This window comes from Oncorhynchus kisutch, linkage group LG11 (assembly GCF_002021735.2).
Source record: "Oncorhynchus kisutch isolate 150728-3 linkage group LG11, Okis_V2, whole genome shotgun sequence".
In the NCBI taxonomy this organism is placed as follows: domain Eukaryota; kingdom Metazoa; phylum Chordata; class Actinopteri; order Salmoniformes; family Salmonidae; genus Oncorhynchus; species Oncorhynchus kisutch.
The window spans coordinates 24,274,939-24,293,862 of record NC_034184.2 but is presented as its reverse complement, the minus strand read 5'-3'; the positions used below and the strand labels follow the sequence as shown (position 1 = coordinate 24,293,862).

The following is an 18,924-nucleotide window of genomic DNA, read 5'->3' as shown; positions in this document are numbered from 1 at the left end:
AATAGGAAGACGATTGTTCATTACATTTTGGATTGGAGGTGTTTAATATGAGTCTGGAAGGAGAGTTTACAGTCTAGCCAGACACCTAGGTATTTGTAGTTGTCCACATATTCTAAGTTAGAACCGTCTAGAGTAGTGATGCTAGTCAGGCGGGCGTGTGCGGGCAGCGAACGGTTGAAAAGCATGCGTTTGGTTTTACTAGCGTTTAAGAGCAGTTGGAGGCCACAGAAGGAGTGTTTTATGGCATTAAGGCTTGCTTGGAGGTTTGTTAACACAGTGTCCAAAGAAGGGCCAGATGTATATAGAATGGTGTCCTCTGCGTAGAGGTGGATCAGAGAATCACCCGCAGGAAGAGCAACATTATTGATATATACAGACAAAAGAGTCGGCCTGACAATTGAACCCTGTGGTACCCCCATAGAGACTGCCAGAGGTCCAGACAACAGGCCCTCCGATTTGACACACTGAACTCTGCCTAAGAAGTAGTTGGTTACCAGGCAAGGCAGTCATTAGAGAAACCAAGGCTGTTGAGTCTGCCAATAAGTATACGGTTATTGACAGAGTCAAAATTCTTGGCCAGGTCAATGAAGACGGCTGCACAGTGCTGTCTTTTATCGATGGCGGATATGATATAATTTAGTACCTTGAGCGTGGCTGAGGTGCACCCGTGACCAGCTCGGAAACCGGATTGCACAGCGGAGAAGATACGGTGGGATTCGAATCGATCTTTAGAATACTTTAGATAGGCAGGGCAGGATGGATATAGGTCTATAACGGTTCGGGTCTAGAGTGTCACCCCCTTTTGAAGAGGGGTATGACCGCGGCAGCTTTCCAATCTTTAGGGATCTTGGATGATACAAAAGAGAGGTTTAACAGACTGGTAATAGGGATTGCAACAATGTCGGCAGATAATGTTAGAAAGAGAGGGTCCAGATTGTCTAGCCCAGCTGATTTGTAGGGGTCCAGGTTTTGCAGCTCTTTCAGAACATCAGCTATCTGGATTTGGGTGAAGGAGAAGCTGGGGAGGCTTGGGCAAGTAGCTGCGGGGTGTTTGGAGCTGTTGGCCGGGGTTGGGGTAGCCAGGTGGAAAGCATGGCCAGCCGTAGTGAAATGCTTATTGAAATTCTCGATTATCGTGGATTTATTGTTGGTGACAGTGTTACCTAGCCTCAGTGCAGTGGGCAGCTGGGAGGTGTTGCTCTTATTCTCCATGGACTTAACAGTGTCCCAAAACTTTTTGGAGTTAGAGCTATAGGATGCAAATTTCTGTTTGAAAAAGCTACTTTGCTTTCCTGACTGACTGTGTGTATTGGTTCCTGAGAGACTCACTAGTCACTTTAAACAATGCCACTTTATTAATGTTTACATATCTTACATTACTCATGTCATATGTTTATACTGCATCTTATACCATCTATTGCATCTTGCCTCTGATGCTCGGCCATCGCTCATCCATATATTTATATGTACATATTCTTATTCCATCCTTTTAGATTTGTGTGTTAGGTAGTTGTTGGGGAATGGTTAGATTACTTGTTAGATATTACACTGTTGTAATAGAAGCACAAGCATTTCGTTGCACTCGCATTAACATTGCTAACCAATAACATTTGATTTGATTTGATTTGTATTTTACAATGCACTCACTCACACACACACCTTTACATGCATACATGCACACACACCCTCATGCAAACATACACAGCTCACACTTTCAAATGCTTGCCGTCACACGCAAACACTCACACACACTCCCTTTTGTGTCTGGCGTCTGCGAGTCATGAGTGACCTGTTATGTCGCTCCATGCCACACACACACACACACATACACACACACAGAGAGATTGACAAACACACACACAACACACTCACAACACACACCACAGTCTGTGACCCCGGGTCTCATCCTGTCAGCGCTTGGGCTATTAATGGCCTGTTTCCGTGGTAACCAGGCTGCCATTTTTCAACAGGGTCACCTAGAATACATCCACTTCTCTTTTTTATCTTTACAGAATATGAGGGGGAAGAGAGAAATGTCTGATGAATGGTCACAGAAGCATCCATATGACATGACATGTACACGCGCACATGCACACTTAAACCACATGACCAAAAGTATGTGGACACCTGCTCGTTAAATATGTCATTCCAAAATCATGTGCCTTAATATGGAGGTTGTCCCCCCTTTGCTGCAATAACAGCCTCCACTCTTCTGGGAAGGCTTTCTACTAGATGGTGGAACATTGCTGCAGGGACTTGCTTCCATCAGCCACAAGAGCATTAGTGAGGTCAGGCAATGGTGTTGGGCGATTAGGCCTGGCTCGCAGTTGGCGTTCCAGTTCATCCCAAAGCTACTTGATGGGGTTGAGGTCAGTGTTCTGTGTAGGCCAGTCAAGTTCTTCCACACCGATCTCGACGCGAACAATTTCTGTATAGACCTCGCTTTGTGCACGGGGGCATTGCTATGCTGAAACAGGAAAGGGCCTTCCCCAAACTGTTGGCACAAAGTTGGAAGCACAGAATCGTCTAGAATGTCATTGTATGCTGTAGTGTTAATATTTACCTTCACTGGAACTTAGAGGTCTAGCCCGAACCATGAAAAACAGCCCCAGACGATTATTCCTTTTCCAACAAACATTACAGTTGGCACTATGCATTGGGGCAGGTAGTGTTCTCCTGGCTTCCACCATTCCCAGATTTGTCCGTCGGACAGCTAGAACGCGTTCCCACTGGTCCTGAGTCGAATGGCGGTGAGGTTTACACCACTTCAGCCGATGCTTGACATTGCGCATGGTGATCTTAGGGTTGTGTGTGGCTGCTCGGCCATGGAAACCCATTTCATGAAGTTTCCAACGAACAGTTATTGGGATGACTTTGCTTCCTGAGGTTATTTGGAACTCAGTAGTGAGTGTTGCAACTGAGGATAGACGGTTTTACGCGCTAAGTGCTTCAGCACTCGGTGATCCTATTCCGTGAGCTTGTGTGGCCTACCTCTGAGCCGTTGTTTCTCCTAGACGTTTCCACTTCACAATAACAGCACTTACAGTTGACCAGGGCAGCTCTAACAGGGCAGAAATTTGAAAAACTGACTTGTTGGAACGGTGGCATCCTATGACAGTGCCACATTGAAAGTCACTGAGCTCTTAAGTAAAGACATTCTACTGCCAATGTTTGTCTATGGAGATTGCTTGTTTGTGTGCTCGCACACACAGAGACATTAGCATATGACACACATACACAAAACATATGACGCACACACATAACACACTGACAAGCACACACGCGATTAACATATATACCAGTGAAACACACACAAACACGCTTTGCCTCGACAGTCTGAGAGTAAGATGGTCTCAGGACTGCAGTTGGCCTTTCTCTGACCCTCATCTGGCCTTCATAGATCAGACCGGGAGCAATATATCGCTCTGTGCTCACAGCAGTCCCCTGTGAGGTGGTCTTGCCAGGTACCTTATTGACTGTGTGTGTGTGCATGCGTGTGCACATGCCTTAGTGTGACTCTCAACACCGCTCTAATGTTTTGATGTAGATGTCATTTCCGATGGACTCATTACAACAATTAGAATTTATTGATGTTTGTAGTCAATTATTTATTTGAGATGATTTTAATGTGCTCTTCCTCTCCCCCTCTCCTCCCTCCTCCTGTTCCTCCTTCCCTTATATTTATATTGTTGTCTCTTCTCCTCTCCTTCCTACCCCTCTTATCCCACCCTTATCTCCCACCCTTCATTATCCTATCTCCCACCCTACCCCCTTTTCCGTGTTCCCTTCTATCTCCTTTCCCTTTTCCCTCACTCCCACAGACTCATCCCCTTCTACCCCCCAGCCTAGTGACTCCACCCCTCCCCATGCCTCACCTGCCCTACCATGGCCCTCCTCTCTAGCACCCCCGGTGGCGGTGGTTGGTAGTGGTGGTGGGAGTGGTGAGACAGGGAAGTACTGCTGTCTGTGTGGAGCCTGGTTCAACAATCCTCTGATGGCCCAGCAACACTACGAGGGGAAAAAACATCGCAGGAATGCAGCCAGAGTGCGACTACTGGAGCAGCTAGCTGGCAGTCTGGACGCTACTGAAACTACAGGTGAGGAGACAAAGGTTAGAGGCCAGGGGTTAAGGGTTAAGGGTTAAAATTAGGCTTAGTAGCACTGCGAGGGAAAGAAACACTACAGGAACACAGCATGGTATAACTGGAGAAACTGGCAAGACATTTAGACGGTGGTGGTAGGATCCATATGTATAATTTTAGATTATATTACTTTATAATAATAAACATTGCACTTGTTTTTTAAAAGCTTTATAAAGAATTCATAGAGAATTCACATTTATAATAGACTTTTGCATCACACTCAAATGAACTAGAATACATAAAATAGCAGATCAATAGATAGATTAATCACAGAGCAAACAAGTGCTGTTCATTATGCATGACACACACATTACATAACTTGACATTATTTATTCTGTTGGCAGCCTGGCCTGTTATGAGCAGTTTCCATAGTAAACTGAGTGCACTCACTCACACACACACACACACACACACACACACACACACACACACACACACACACACACACACACACACACACACACACACACACACACACACACACACAGACATACAAAGGCACACACACAGATTGTGAGTGAGGGGGATAGCTGTCCCGGTTAAGTACCCTGTGTGCACCTGATGCCACTCAATAAAGACTAATATGATAATAATCATCAGATATGAGTGAGTGGGTGCTACAATATGGCCCAGTTTACACTGTATTATCTAACGCACTGTATTATATCATAGTGATGTAGTGATTGAGGCAGGATCAGCAAGAGTGGGACTTGAACCAGATACCCTCTAGTTAACGGAACAAAGTGCCTGAACAAGACTGTGTTAGCCTTCTGAGGTTAGACCTATAGGCATTATAAATGGGGAATAGGAGATATTGATATTTTCCATTCCCTTTCCTCAACTTCTATCCCGTTCTCAGTCCCCTTCTTCTTCTTTTTGAAACATATGCTTTACTCTACCTCCCTCCCATCTCTCTCTTTCACTGTCCTCTATGTGTGTGCATGTGTATGCGTGTGGGTGGGTGTGTGCTTGGGTGTGTGTGTGTGGGTGAATGTATCCCTAAGGACTACTACCAGAGTACTAAAGTTGTCATGCCTCATTCATCATCTTCATTAGCTTCCCATGCATTGAAGCTGACACACACACACACACTGTGATCTGATTTGATCGCTCCACCTACACACTGTACAATATGACCCTAAGCGATCTACTATACTAGTGTAGGTGGGAGTTAAACAGCATGTTTCTCACTACATCAATTATTAAATATATTTTATATTATATAGAATTACAAATGACTCAGTGCCCTGTGCAGACAAGTCAAACCACCTAAAAAGGAAACACACCCCTCTTTCCACATTTTGTTTTGTCACTGGCCTACACACAATCTACACACAATACCCCATAATGTCGAAGTGGAAATATATTTTTAACATGTTTTGTGTTCAACCCCTTTGTTATGGCAAGCCTAAATATAAAGTCTATTGACACCGGTGAGTCAATCTAAGTAACATAATAAAATAGATCCCCATCAAAATCCGTCAGTTTTTTGCATGAGCTGCATCTCAATCCGCCTATGGCCCCCTTCCGCATCTTCGCTGGAAAGTGGCAGAGCTACAGCACTGTTTGTCAGACCATTTTCCCTCTTCGCAATGCAGAAAGACTGCATTTAATCAGTGGACACCACTAGTTTTTATTACAACACCCCTGTCATAATTGTTTTCTTTACTAAAGTAGAGGTTTATTATTATTAGTATTGCTAAAGGTACTGCATATGTGTAAACATGCATTTTTTAGCGAGAGATAGCACTTGTATAGCCTAAGAAAGTACCAGCAATGTGCAGAAAGTAGATTTGAATGGATTATATTGAAGGGAAACAATAACAGTCTTGAACTTTTTTGGCAACATAGTGATATATTCTTATACACTGTACAGTGAGGTATTCAACTACAAAATACTAGTTTTCTCCTGTTTTTTGAACCATTTCCCCCACCCACAAGGTGTATAAACAACAACAATAAATAAGAATAAAATAAGATAACAGATACAAAACAAAAACGTGAAGAACATAAATCAATCAACTCAAGAAGAACATAAATCACATGTAGGACAGTATGCAAGTGTGTGTGCATGGACTTTGCAGATGTATTTATCACATGTGCAGCACATTATATTTGTTTTACAGTCCTTCTTTGGAGGGCAGCTCAGGTGGATCAGGACAAGATTCAGCCCCCTGAACAGCTTTCACAAGCGCTGCAGAGGCTGCTGTGCGAGGGAGGTGCTCCCTTCTTTGAATGTGTGGGGTTACAAGTGCCCATCCCAGCTGCTCCAGGAACACCCTCCTCTTGTTCCACTAATCAGGCATCCAGGTAGGGTAGATTTTGTTTCCGGGCATCCTGGAAGGATATTGATCTCATCATGTCAGTAGAGGATACCTGGTTGTTCTTTAAAAGTGCTTTCCCCCACATCTTAAATAAGCATGTCCCTTTCAAAAAATGTAGAACTAAGAACAGATACAGGCCTTGGTTCACTCCAGACTTGACTGCCCTTGACCAGCACAAAAACACCCTGTGGCGTACTGCACTAGCTTCGAATAGTCCCCGTGATATGCAACTTTTCAGGGAAGTCAGGAATCAATACACCACAGTCAGTTAGAAAAGCAAAAACTAGCTTTTTGAAACAAAAATTTGCATCCTGCAGCACGAATTCCAAAATGTTTTTTGACACTGTAAAGTCCATGGAGAATATGAGTACCTCCTCCCAGCTGCCCACTACACTGAGACTAGGAAACACTGTCACGACTGAAAAATCCACAATCATTTAAAAATCCCCCTCTTCCTAAATGTATCCACCGCCATTGTTGCAACCCCTATTACTAATCTGTTCAACCTCTCTTTCGTATCATCTGAGATTCCAAAAGATTGGAAAGCGGCCACGGTCATCCCCCTCTTCAAAAGGGGGAGAAACTCTAGACCTGTATCCATCCTGCCCTGCCTTTCTAAAGTCTTGGAAAGTCAAGTGAACAAACAGATCACTGACCATTTCGATCCCACCGAACGTTCGCCGCTTTGCCATCTGGTTTCCGAGCTGGTCACGGGTGCACCTCAGCCACTCTCAAGGTCTTAACCTTTTGCGTGTAGGGGGCAGTATTTTCGTTTTTGAAACTGCCTATTTCTCAGCCCCAGAAACTAGAATATGCATATAATTGTCGGGTTTGGATAGAAAACACTCTAAAGTTTCCAAAACTGTAAAAATATTGTCTGTGAGTATAACAGAACTGATATTGCAGGCGAAAATCCACTCAGGAAGTGCCTCTTATTTTGAAACCTCTCTGTTCCTATGCATGTCTATCCTCCATTTAAAGGGATATCAACCAGATTCCTTTTTCTATGGCTTCCCTAAGGTGTCAACAGTCTTTAGACATAGTTTCAGGCTTTTATTTTGAAAAAATTAGCGTGAAGGATCACATTGCGTAAGTGGATAGGTGGGGGCTCTCATAGTGAGTTTTCAAATCAAATCAAATCAAATGTATTTATATAGCCCTTCGTACATCAGCTGATATCTAAAAGTGCTGTACAGAAACCCAGCCTAAAACCCCAAACAGCAAGCAATGCAGGTGTAGAAGCACGGTGGCTAGGAAAAACTCCCTAGAAAGGCTAAAACCTAGGAAGAAACCTAGAGAGGATCCAGGCTATGTGGGGTGGCCAGTCCTCTTCTGGCTGTGCCGGGTGGAGATTATAACAGAACATGGCCAAGATGTTCAAATGTTCATAAATGACCAGCATAGCCCAATAATAATAAGGCAGAACAGTTGAAACTGGAGCAGCAGCACGGCCAGGTGGACTGGGGACAGCAAGGAGTCATCATGTCAGGTAGTCCTGAGGCATGGTCCTAGGGCTCAGGTACTCCGAGAGAGAGAAAGAAAGAGAGAATTAGAGAGAGCACACTTAAATTCACACAGGACACCGAATAGGACAGGAGAAGTACTGCAGATATAACAAACTGACCCTAGCCCCCCGACACATAAACTACTGCAGCATAAATACTGGAGACTGAGACAGGAGGGGTCAGGAGTTTTGCGCAACTGAGTAAAGCGGCCATTGTTTCTCCCGCTGTTATTGAAAAAGCTACTCACTCGGTTGATATATTATCGAATATATATTTTAAAAACAACTTGAGGATTTATTATTTTAAAAAACGTTTGACATGTTTCTGTGGACATTATGGATATTATTTGGAATATACGTCTGTGTTGTCGTGACCGCTCTTTCCTGTGGATTTCTGAACATAACGCGACAAACAAACGTCGGTATTTTGGGTATAAAAATTATCTTTATGGAACAAAAGGAACATTTGTTGTGTAACTGGGAGTCTCGTGAGTGAAAACATCCGAAGATCATCAAAGGTAAACCATTTTTTTATTGCTTTTCTGATTTTCGTGGGTAATTTTGTATACATTTATTTAAATTTGCATCGGGCCGCTTCTGGTGAGATTCTGGTAAGATGTCGACGAAGTCGGCTGAATTCTGGTAGACGGAAACGGCCTGATGTATTTGGGCCGATTCTGGGCAGTCATTCATTTTGATTCAGGGCCGAGTCCGATACCCGATTCCAGGCTGATTCAATCATGTCTGGCCCCATGGAAGAGGGCCGCTTCTGTGCCGATTCCTCATTGCTAGCTGAGTGCTGTCATTATTCTTAGCAATGATTTAGGAATCCTTGTGTGTAGGTATTTGCCACTGTTTGTTCGCCTATTCAAATTGAACGTCAGTTCATGAAAATAAATAGCTAGCCATCTACTTAACCCTGTTGCTCAAAGCTAACGTTATAAGCAGCCAGCTGGCTTCATCTGGCTAGTGAGGCTCGACTGGCCCGGTTTATGTGTTGTGAAGCTAGCCACAATAAGGATTAGGCACAATCGTGGAATTTGCACTTTGCCTTCAAAATAAAAGTCAAATCAAATGTATTTGTCACATACACATGGTTAGCAGGTGTTAATGCAAGTGTAGCGAAATGCTTGTGCTTCTAGTTCCGACCATGCAGTAATATCTAACAAGTAATATAACCTAACAATTTCACAACAACTACCTTATACACACAAGTGTAAAGGAATGAATACGAATATGTACATAAAAATATATAAATGAGTGATGGCCGAACGGCATAGGCAGGATGCAGTAGATGGTATAGAGTACAGTATATACATATGAGATGAGTAATTTGGGTAAGTAAACATTATATAATATAAAGATAAATTATATAATGATAAATTGATTACAACAATTTTCCCATTAAGCATCTCTCTGGTAAGAAGAAGGGCGGGGGTGTATGCCTTATGATTAACGAGACTTGGTGTGATCATAACAACATACCTCTTTGAACGTGATGCAGAAGGTTACAATTGTTGGAATAATATCATATTTAGACTAGATAATGTTAAACAAGGTTGGAATGTGAAGCAATGAAATGGGGTCTACTCGGTGACACCCACTGAACACAACTGTGAAGAGTTTACGCAAATATTAACGTTGTAGCTCTTATCGTGGGACTGTGAAATCACCTCCCCAGTCAGCCTATTGTGTGTATTGACATTCATATTGCACTGTACAGCTTTACCTAAGGATTGGGGGTCAGTGAAATGGGGTATCAGTCTACTTAATACCCAAGATATTTTTTCCCAACGTCCTCCTCAGAGTTATCAGACTCCAAAACATCCACACAGTATTGTTTTTCCTCAGGAATAGTGTTCAATACACATAGACAATAAATGTGGCTCAATTCACTGTTGTTTCAGAGTCCGGCAATAAGAGCTATGACGCCATTGTTTTCTGGGTGTCACTGAGTAGACTCATACCTATAGATTGTGGATCAATGACATGGGGTAAGGCTGTACAGTGAAATATGTATGTCCCCAATGCAATTCTAAAGTATATTACATGCAGTGTGATTTCAACAGATTTTTGTCAAATTAACAAATTATTGTGTTTTGTTGATTTTATATAACAACATTCCAACCTCGTTTAGCATGATCTATTCAATTATGGCATAATTCTACTATTTCTATTCTTTGCATCATGTCAATGACATACTTTTATTTTGACGGCTAACCGTAAAGTCCACTATGTGATTAATCCTTATTGTGGCTAGCTTCACATAGATGGGTCTGACCACCATTAATAAAATAAGAACTGTCTCATAAATTAGGGTTATTTCTAAATGATGACACCTAGCTATATAGTTAGCTAGCTAACTATAGCTACTGAAACAGATTATGTTGTTTTGCTGTGTTTTGGGGGAAAAACATTGTTTGCATCCATGAGGTGGCTAGCTTTTTTTTAAGACCAGCACTGTAGGTGCGCTAGACAACTTTACCAGCATCACAGCATGCGTATCGATGAATCGTTGTGACATATGAAATACGAGTAATAGTGTAGTCAATATGTAATTACTACTTTTTTATTTTATTATGAATGCGTTAAATTAGTATGTGACTTGCAGTCATATTCAGGTCCTGATTGGTCAACAAGCTTATTTTACACGTCAAATAGTGTTATTTGACACGCAAAGAACCAAACTGCGTTCCATAGTATGAGAAATCCTAGTTGAGAATGAAACGACTGAACAAATGAACGAAACAGCACAGCAAGTAAGTGAAAGAAATACTGTAGCTTTTGATCATGTTTTACTGGGAATGGGTACATACCTAAATGCCAACAAAAAAAATTTTGGTCAGTGTGGTGTGTGTGTAATCTTTATTAACTAGGCAAGAAAGTTAAGAACAAATGTTTATTTCCAGTAACGGCCTACCCTGGCAAAACCCGGAAGACGCTGGGTCAATTGTGATGTGATACAGCCTGGATTCGAAACAGGGACTGTAGTGACCACTGCGTCCATGTGTGTGTGTTAACTATTTAACTGTATTAGAATGCTTAAAAGGCCACAACAATTTTAAATATCGGTATCGGTATTGTTTGTTTTTTTGTCAAGGAAAATATTGGGTACCGGTATCGGCCAAAAATGTTGTATCGGTGCATCTCTAGTTTGAATACTTTCTGAAGGCACTTTGTGATTCAACTAAGGGGAAATTAAGTTCAAACTTAGGTGCACAGGCACGCACCCATATGCACACCACACACACACAAACACACACACTCCTCTTACATGCTCTCCTCTCCCACTCTACAAATGACTTCTAAATGACTTTGTTTCTTTATGGTCTATGCAACAGGACACATTTTTTAATACAGCTTTTCTATTGTTTCGTAATTCATTCAATTTAATACTGGCATTCTCACCTGGTTTAACTCTGTCAGTGATTAGTATATTTATTCATGGACCAGATAAATGCAGGGTTATATAGTTACCAATGAGTCTGGGGACTGAGGTTAGAGCTGAAGAGAAGAGGATATAACAGAATATATTATTATATTACTTTCTCACGCATGCACGCCCACACACATACACTCACCCTTACACACACACACACATACACATCCATAAACACACACACACACTCACCATTACACACACACACTCATATCCACAAACACATACTGTATGTTCATAAAACTCACAACAGGCTCTCACAGTCTCACAGCAGAATTAGACATTTATTTAAGTTTCTCCAAACATCAAATTTCGAAGTGCTTTTGACACCCTTGGTTGACTCCGTCTGCTCAGTATCGTTCGGTTTCTCCAAATGTCAAATTTTAAAGATTAAGGGTTAAGATTTTGGATAAGGTTAAACCATTAAGTTTAGGCAATCATTTTACTAACAATTTTTACTAACGACATACCACAGTTTCTACGTATGCGGATGACTCAACACTATACACATCAGCTAACACAGCGACTGAAATGACTCAACACTATACACATCAGCTAACACAGCGACTGAAATGACTCAACACTATACACATCAGCTAACACAGCGACTGAAATGACTCAACACTATACACATCAGCTAACACAGCGACTGAAATGACTCAACACTATACACATCAGCTAACACAGCGACTGAAATGACTCAACACTATACACATCAGCTAACACAGCGACTGAAATGACTCAACACTATACACATCAGCTAACACAGCGACTGAAATGACTCAACACTATACACATCAGCTAACACAGCGACTGAAATGACTCAACACTATACACATCAGCTAACACAGCGACTGAAATGACTCCAACACTCAACAAAAAGCTGCAGTTACTTTCAGAGTGGGTGGCAATGAATAAGTTAGCCCTAAATATTTCTAAAACTAAAAGCATTGTATTTGGAACAAAACACTCACTAAACCCTAAACCTTAACTAAATCTTGTAATAAATAATGTATAAATTGAGCAAGTTGAGATGACTAAATTGCTTGGAGTAACACTAGATTGTAAACTGTCATGGTCAAAACATATTGATGCAGTACTGTAGAGGCTAAGTCTGTCCATAATAAAGTGCTGCTCTACCTTCTTAACAGCACTATCAACAAGGCAGGTCCTACAGGCCCTAGTTTTGTCACACCTTGACTACTGTTCAGTCGTGTGGTCAGGTGCCACAAAAAAGGACTTAGGAAAATTGCAATTGGCTCAGAACAGGGCAGCACGGCTGGCCCTTGGATGTACACAGAGAGCTAATATTAATAATATGCATGTCAATCTCTCCTGGCTCAAAGTTGAGGAGAGATTGACTTCATCACTACTTGTATTTGTTTGTTTGTTTGTTTGACATGTTGAATCCACCGAGCTGTCTGTCTAAACTACTGGCACACAGCTCGGACACCCATGCATACCCCACAAGACGTACCACAAGAGGTTTCTTCATAGTCCCCAAGTCCAGAACAGACTATGAGATGCACACAGTACTACATAGAGCCATGACTACATGGAACTCTATTCCACATCAAGTAACTGACGCAAGCAATAAAATTAGATTAAAAAAACAGATAAAAAACACCTTATGGAACAGTGGGGACTGTGAAGCAACACAAACATTGGCACAGACACATGCATACACACACACACATACGATAACATACGCACTATACATACACATGGATTTAGTACTGTAGATATGTGGTAGTTGTGGAGTAGGGGCCTGAGGGCACACAGTGTTGTGAAATCTGTGAATGCATTGTAGTGTTTTCAAATTGTATAAACTGCCTTAATTTTTCTCGACCCCAGGAAGGGTAGCTAATGGCGATCCATAATAAATACAAAATACAAAAAAATCTGAATGTTTAAGTAAGGGTTAAGGCTTGGCAAAGGGATCGAACATACGGAGTCCACATCCACATCGAACATCCACAACACGCTAGCAAAACCCAAGCCTACTTCATGTTAATGGCGCTCAATAGTTGCCCCTTGTGACCAGTTTTGAAGGCATTTACCGACTTCCTCGGGACATGGATAGACGTCCAATTTCGAAGTCACTCTTGAGCGATCTGTCTGATCGCATGTCAGATCGCATGCATACGAACACACACAATCTCATACATCTGCATGTACACATTGCTCTATCCTGAGTGATGCATCTGCAGATTCACCACTCCTGAGTTTAATTAGGTTAAATGATAACACAAACACACACACATTCACCAGCACACACACTCTGACACACATTCTCTGTGTGTAATTATCATGTATTAGAACATGCTGTGGCCTCCCGGATAATGACATTATTCACTACGCACCAATGAGTCACAGTGTGTGTGTGTGTTTATTTACGAAGCAGCATTCGGTCAGCCCGGGCCCGTCGTGTCGGAAACATTAATCAAAGCGTTATATTCATGGAAACAAGTATGCAGCATTGACATCATTCACACACATCCACACAAACATTTACAGTACCAGTCAAAAGTTTAGACACACCTACTCATTCCAGGGTTTTTCTTTATTTCTACTACATCAAAATTATGAAATAACACATATGGAATCATGTAGCGACCCAAAAATGGTTAAACAAATCAAATCACCATTTGTCTTGATGACAGCTTTGCACACTCTTGGCATTCTCTCAACCAGCTTCACCTGGAATGCTTTTCCAACAGTCTTGAAGGAGTTCCCAGATATGCTGAGCACTTGTTGGATTTTTTTCCTTCACAGTCCATCCCCTCCCAAACCATCTCCATTGGGTTGAGTTCGGGTGAGGCCAGGTCATCTGATGCAGCACTCCATCACTCTGCTTCTTGGTCAAATAGCCCTTACACAGGGAAATCTTAATGGCTACAGCATATAATGACATTCTAGACAATTCTGTGCTTCCAACTTTGTGGCAACAGTTTGGAGAAGGCCCTTTCCTGACAATGCACCCGTGCACAAAGTGAGGTCCATCAAGAAATGGTTTGTCGAGATCACTGTGAAAGAACTTGACTGGCCAGCACAGAACCCTGACCTCAACCCCATCGAACACCTTTGGGACGAATTGGAATGCTGACTGCGAGCCAGGCCTAATTACCCAACATCAGTTCTCGACCTCACTATTACTCTTGTGTCTGAATGGAAGCAAGTCCCTGCAGCAATGTTCCAACATCTAGTGGAAAGCCTTTCCAGAAGAGTGGAGGCTGTTATAGCAGCAAATGGGGGACCAACTCTATATTAATGCCCATGATTTTGGAATGAGATGTTCGAATAGCAGGTGTCCACGTACTTTTGGTCATGTAATGCATATACACACACACACACACACATTTCCCCTCTAAAAAAATGACAAAACAATTATTACAGTTTTTGCCGATTGCTTACACACTGAAAGTGAATGCTTAGACAAGAGCATCAAAACCTTAACTTTTGTAACCATGCCTTTAACAAAGGCACCAAAAGCACAAACACATTTTCTGCTTTGCGCTTTATTTCCAATTCTGCAACACACATTGCACTTTGTTTGCACTTTGTTTGCAATTCTGCAACACACTTGCAAAACACTACACACTGTTTCTTACATTAGACACTTCGTTCAAGAATGAAATCGTTTGCAATCATTGGGAAAACTCTTCTATTCAAAATGCAAAACATGCTTGAAATTGGCAACACCCACACATGAAAACACTTACATACAGTAATAGAACACCAATTAGTCTGAGCCTTAGCACTACAGATAGACCTCAGGTACGCTCACTTTGCAAACATGGAGGCAGTGAGAGCGAGAGGAAGAGGAAGAGGAGTAGGAGGAGGACTAGGACAAGAACAATGAAGGGAACCAGGCAGACTGAGACATATTTCTGATGACTTTAGGGTTACTTTGGTGGGATCATGTCATAAATCATGGCCTGATGATGAGGGAGGCTGGGCAGAGAGTCCAACCCAACCTGTGTTGCTACACGGTAGCATCCATAATACGGACATTTAGACTGCAGAACAGGTATGTCTTCAACTTTCTACACAAGACTGTACCTATGTAATTGTTGCACATCATTCTGCATCACAGTACAATACAATATAGTCCTACAATATTAGATCTATGCTCTTCAGTGAACCAAAAAATAGGTATAGTGCTGTGAAGTACATGTAATACAGTTTTGATGTTATTGTGTACAGTATGACAGTACAGTACAGTGGCTTGCGAAAGTATTCAACCCCCTTGGCATTTTTCCTATTTTGTTGCCTTACAACCTGGAATTAAAATGTATTTTGGGGGGGTTTGTATCATTTGATTTACACAACATGCCTACCACTTTGAAGATGCAATATAATTTTTTATGTGAAACAAACAAGAAATAAGACAAAAAACTGAAAACTTGAGCGTGCATAACTATTCACCCCCCCCTCCCCTAAAGTCAATACTTTGAAGAGTCACCTTTTGCAGCAATTACAGCTGCAAGTCTCTTGGGGTATGTCTCTATAAGCTTGGCACATCTAGCCACTGAGATTTTTGCCCATTCTTCAAGCCAAAACTGCTCCAGCTCCTTCAAGTTGGATGGTGTACAGCTATCTTTAAGTCTTACCACAGATTCTCAATTGGATTGAGGTCTGGGCTTTGACTAGGCCATTCCAAGACATTTAAATGTTTCCATTTAAACCATTCGAGTGTTGCTTTAGCATTATGCTTAGCGTCATTATACTGCTGGAAGGTGAACATCCGACCCAGTTTCAAATCTCTGGAAGACTGAAACAGGTTTCACCTCAAGAATTTTTCTATATTTAGCGCCATCCATCATTCCTTCAATTCTGACCAGTTTTCCAGTCCCTGCCTGTAAGGGTTTTCCTCCTCTTCGTCTGAAGACACGGAAACAATCACCCACAAAACAACAGTGAAACCCAGGCTACCTAAGTATGATTCTCAATCAGAGACAACTAACGACACCTGCCTCTGATTGAGAACCATACTAGGCCGAACACAGAAAACCAACCTAGAAACACAAAACATAGAATGCCCACCCAACTCACGTCCTGACCAACTAAAACAAACAAATAACACAAGAACTTGGGGCCCCCCAAGGTGTGGACTCCAGCCGCAAAACCTGAACCTATAGGGGAGGGTCTGGGTGGGCATCTGTCCGCAGTGGCGGCTCTGGCGCTGGACGTGGACCCCACTCCACCATAGTCTTAGTCCGCCTCTGTGGCCTCCTAGGAACGGCGACCCTTGCCACCGACCCTGACTTGAGAACCCTAATAAATAGGCCGACAGGACTGAAGGACACCTCCGGACTTAACAAACTCCTCCGGACTGAGGGGTAGTTCAGGACTGAGGGGTAGCTCAGGACTGAGGGGTAGCTCAGGACTGAGGGGTAGCTCAGGACTGAGGGGTAGCTCAGGGCTGAGAGGTAGCTCAGGACTGAGAGGTAGCTCAGGACTGAGAGGTAGCTCTGGCTGGTTGACGGCTCTGGCAGCTTCTGGCTGACTGACGGCTCTGGCAGCTCCTGGCTGACTGACGGCTCTGCCAGCTCCTAGCTGGTTGAGGGTTCTGGCAGCTCCTGGCTGACTGGCGATTCTGGCAGCTCCTGGCTGACTGGCGGCTCTGGCGGCTCCTGGCTGACGGCCCCTGGCTGACGGCCGGCTCATGACAGACTGGCGGCTCATGACAGACTGGCGGCTCCAAGCTCAGCTCTGGCGGCTCCATGCTGACTGGCGGCTCCATGCTGACTGGTGGCTCATGACAGACTGGCGGCTCATGACAGACGGGAGACTCTAGCAGCTCTGGACAGGCGGGAGACTCTAGCAGCTCTGGACAGGTTGGTGACTCTAGCAGCTCTAGACAGGCAGGAGACTCTAGCAGCTCTGGACAGGCGGGAGACTCTAGCAGCTCTGGACAGGCGGGAGACTCTAGCAGCTCTGGACAGGCGGGAGACTCGAGCAGCTCTGGACAGGCGGGAGACTAACAGCTCTGGACATGCGGGAGACTCTAGCAGCTCTGGACAGGCGGGAGACTCTAGCAGCTCTGGACAGGCGGGAGACTCTAGCAGCTGTGGACAGGCGGGAGACTCTAGCAGCTCTGGACAGGCTGGAGACTCTAGCAGCGCTGAACAGACGGGAGACTCTAGCAGCTCTGGACAGGGAGGAGACAGAGAGACAGCCTGGTGCGTGGGGCTGCCACAGGACCCACCAGGCTGGGGAGACCTCCAGGAAGCTTGGTGTTAGGAGTAGGCACCTGATGGACTGGGCTGTGGGGGAGCACTGGAGCTCTGGTGCGCAGCCTTGGCACCACTCCCCCAGGCTGGGTAACTACTCTAGCCAGGACCCTCCAGAATGCAGGCACAGGTTGAACCGGGCTGTGGGTAAGCACGGGAGATCTAGAGCCTACTACACACACCTCTCCCTTAGGCTCTACTCCCACATTTGCCCGGCACGAGCGGAGCGCAGGCATAGGACACACTGCACCCTCCCAGCGCCCCGGAGACACAGCACGCAGAGCCGGCGCAGGATACCCTGGACCGAAACGGCGTACCGGCGACCAGACATGCTGAGCAGGCACCATACGCCCTGGCTGAATGCCCACACTCGCATGACACTTTCGGGGGGCTGCCCTACAGCGCACCGGGCTATGGGCATGTACTGGCGACACCGTGCGCTTAACTGCATAACACGGTGCCTGACAAGTAATGCGCTGTTTATAATAAGCACGAGGAGTGAGCTCAGATCTGCTACCTGGCTTAGCCACACTCCTTGTGTGCCCCCCACATTTTTTTTGGGGGGGGGGGGGCTGCCTCTCGTACCTGTCGCGCTGCCGTGCTGCCTCCTCATATCGCCGCCGCTCAGCTTTCGCTGCCTCCAGCTCTGCTTTGGGGCGGCGATATTCCCCAGCCTGTGCCCAGGGTCTTTCTCTATTCAAAATCTCCTCCCATGTCCAGGAGTCTTGTGATGCTGGCCGCTGCTGTTGCTGCTGCTGCGGCTCCTGCCACACCGCTTGGTCCTTGGTTGGTGGGTGATTCTGTAAGATTTTTCCTCCTCTTCGTCTGAATAGGAGGTGTAGCAAGGATCCGACCAAGATGTGGTGTGGTAAGTGTCCATCGTTGTTTTTTAAAATAATAGATTTAATGGTTTAATAGATTTAATAGATTTAATGGTGCTCTGTGGGATGTTAAACGTTTCAGATATGTTTTTATAGCCCAACCCTGATCTTTACTTCTCCACAACTTTGTCCCTGACCTGTTTGGAGAGCTCCTTGGTCTTCATGGTGTCGCTTGCTTGGTGGTGCCACATGCTTAGTGGTGTTGCAGACTCTGGGGCCTTTCAGAACAGGTATATATATTGAGATCATGTGACAGGTCCTGTGACACTTAGATTGCACATAGGTGGACTTTGTTTAACTAATTATGTGACTTCTGAAGGTAATTGGTTGCACCAGATCTTATTTAGGGGCTTCATAGCAAAGGGGGTGAACACATATGCACGCACCACTTTTCAGTT

The 18,924-nt window shown here is 43.9% G+C and overlaps 1 protein-coding gene across 1 annotated transcript in view; it reads left to right on the top strand.

The window, feature by feature from the left end:
• LOC109898896 (zinc finger matrin-type protein 4) overlaps positions 1-18,924 on the top strand; it is a 160,861-nt gene that overhangs the window by 107,856 nt on the left and 34,081 nt on the right. The window contains exon 5 of the mRNA XM_031835476.1: positions 3,822-4,097. Coding sequence (XP_031691336.1) covers positions 3,822-4,097 — 276 coding nt within the window. The remainder of the gene's footprint in view (positions 1-3,821; positions 4,098-18,924) is intronic.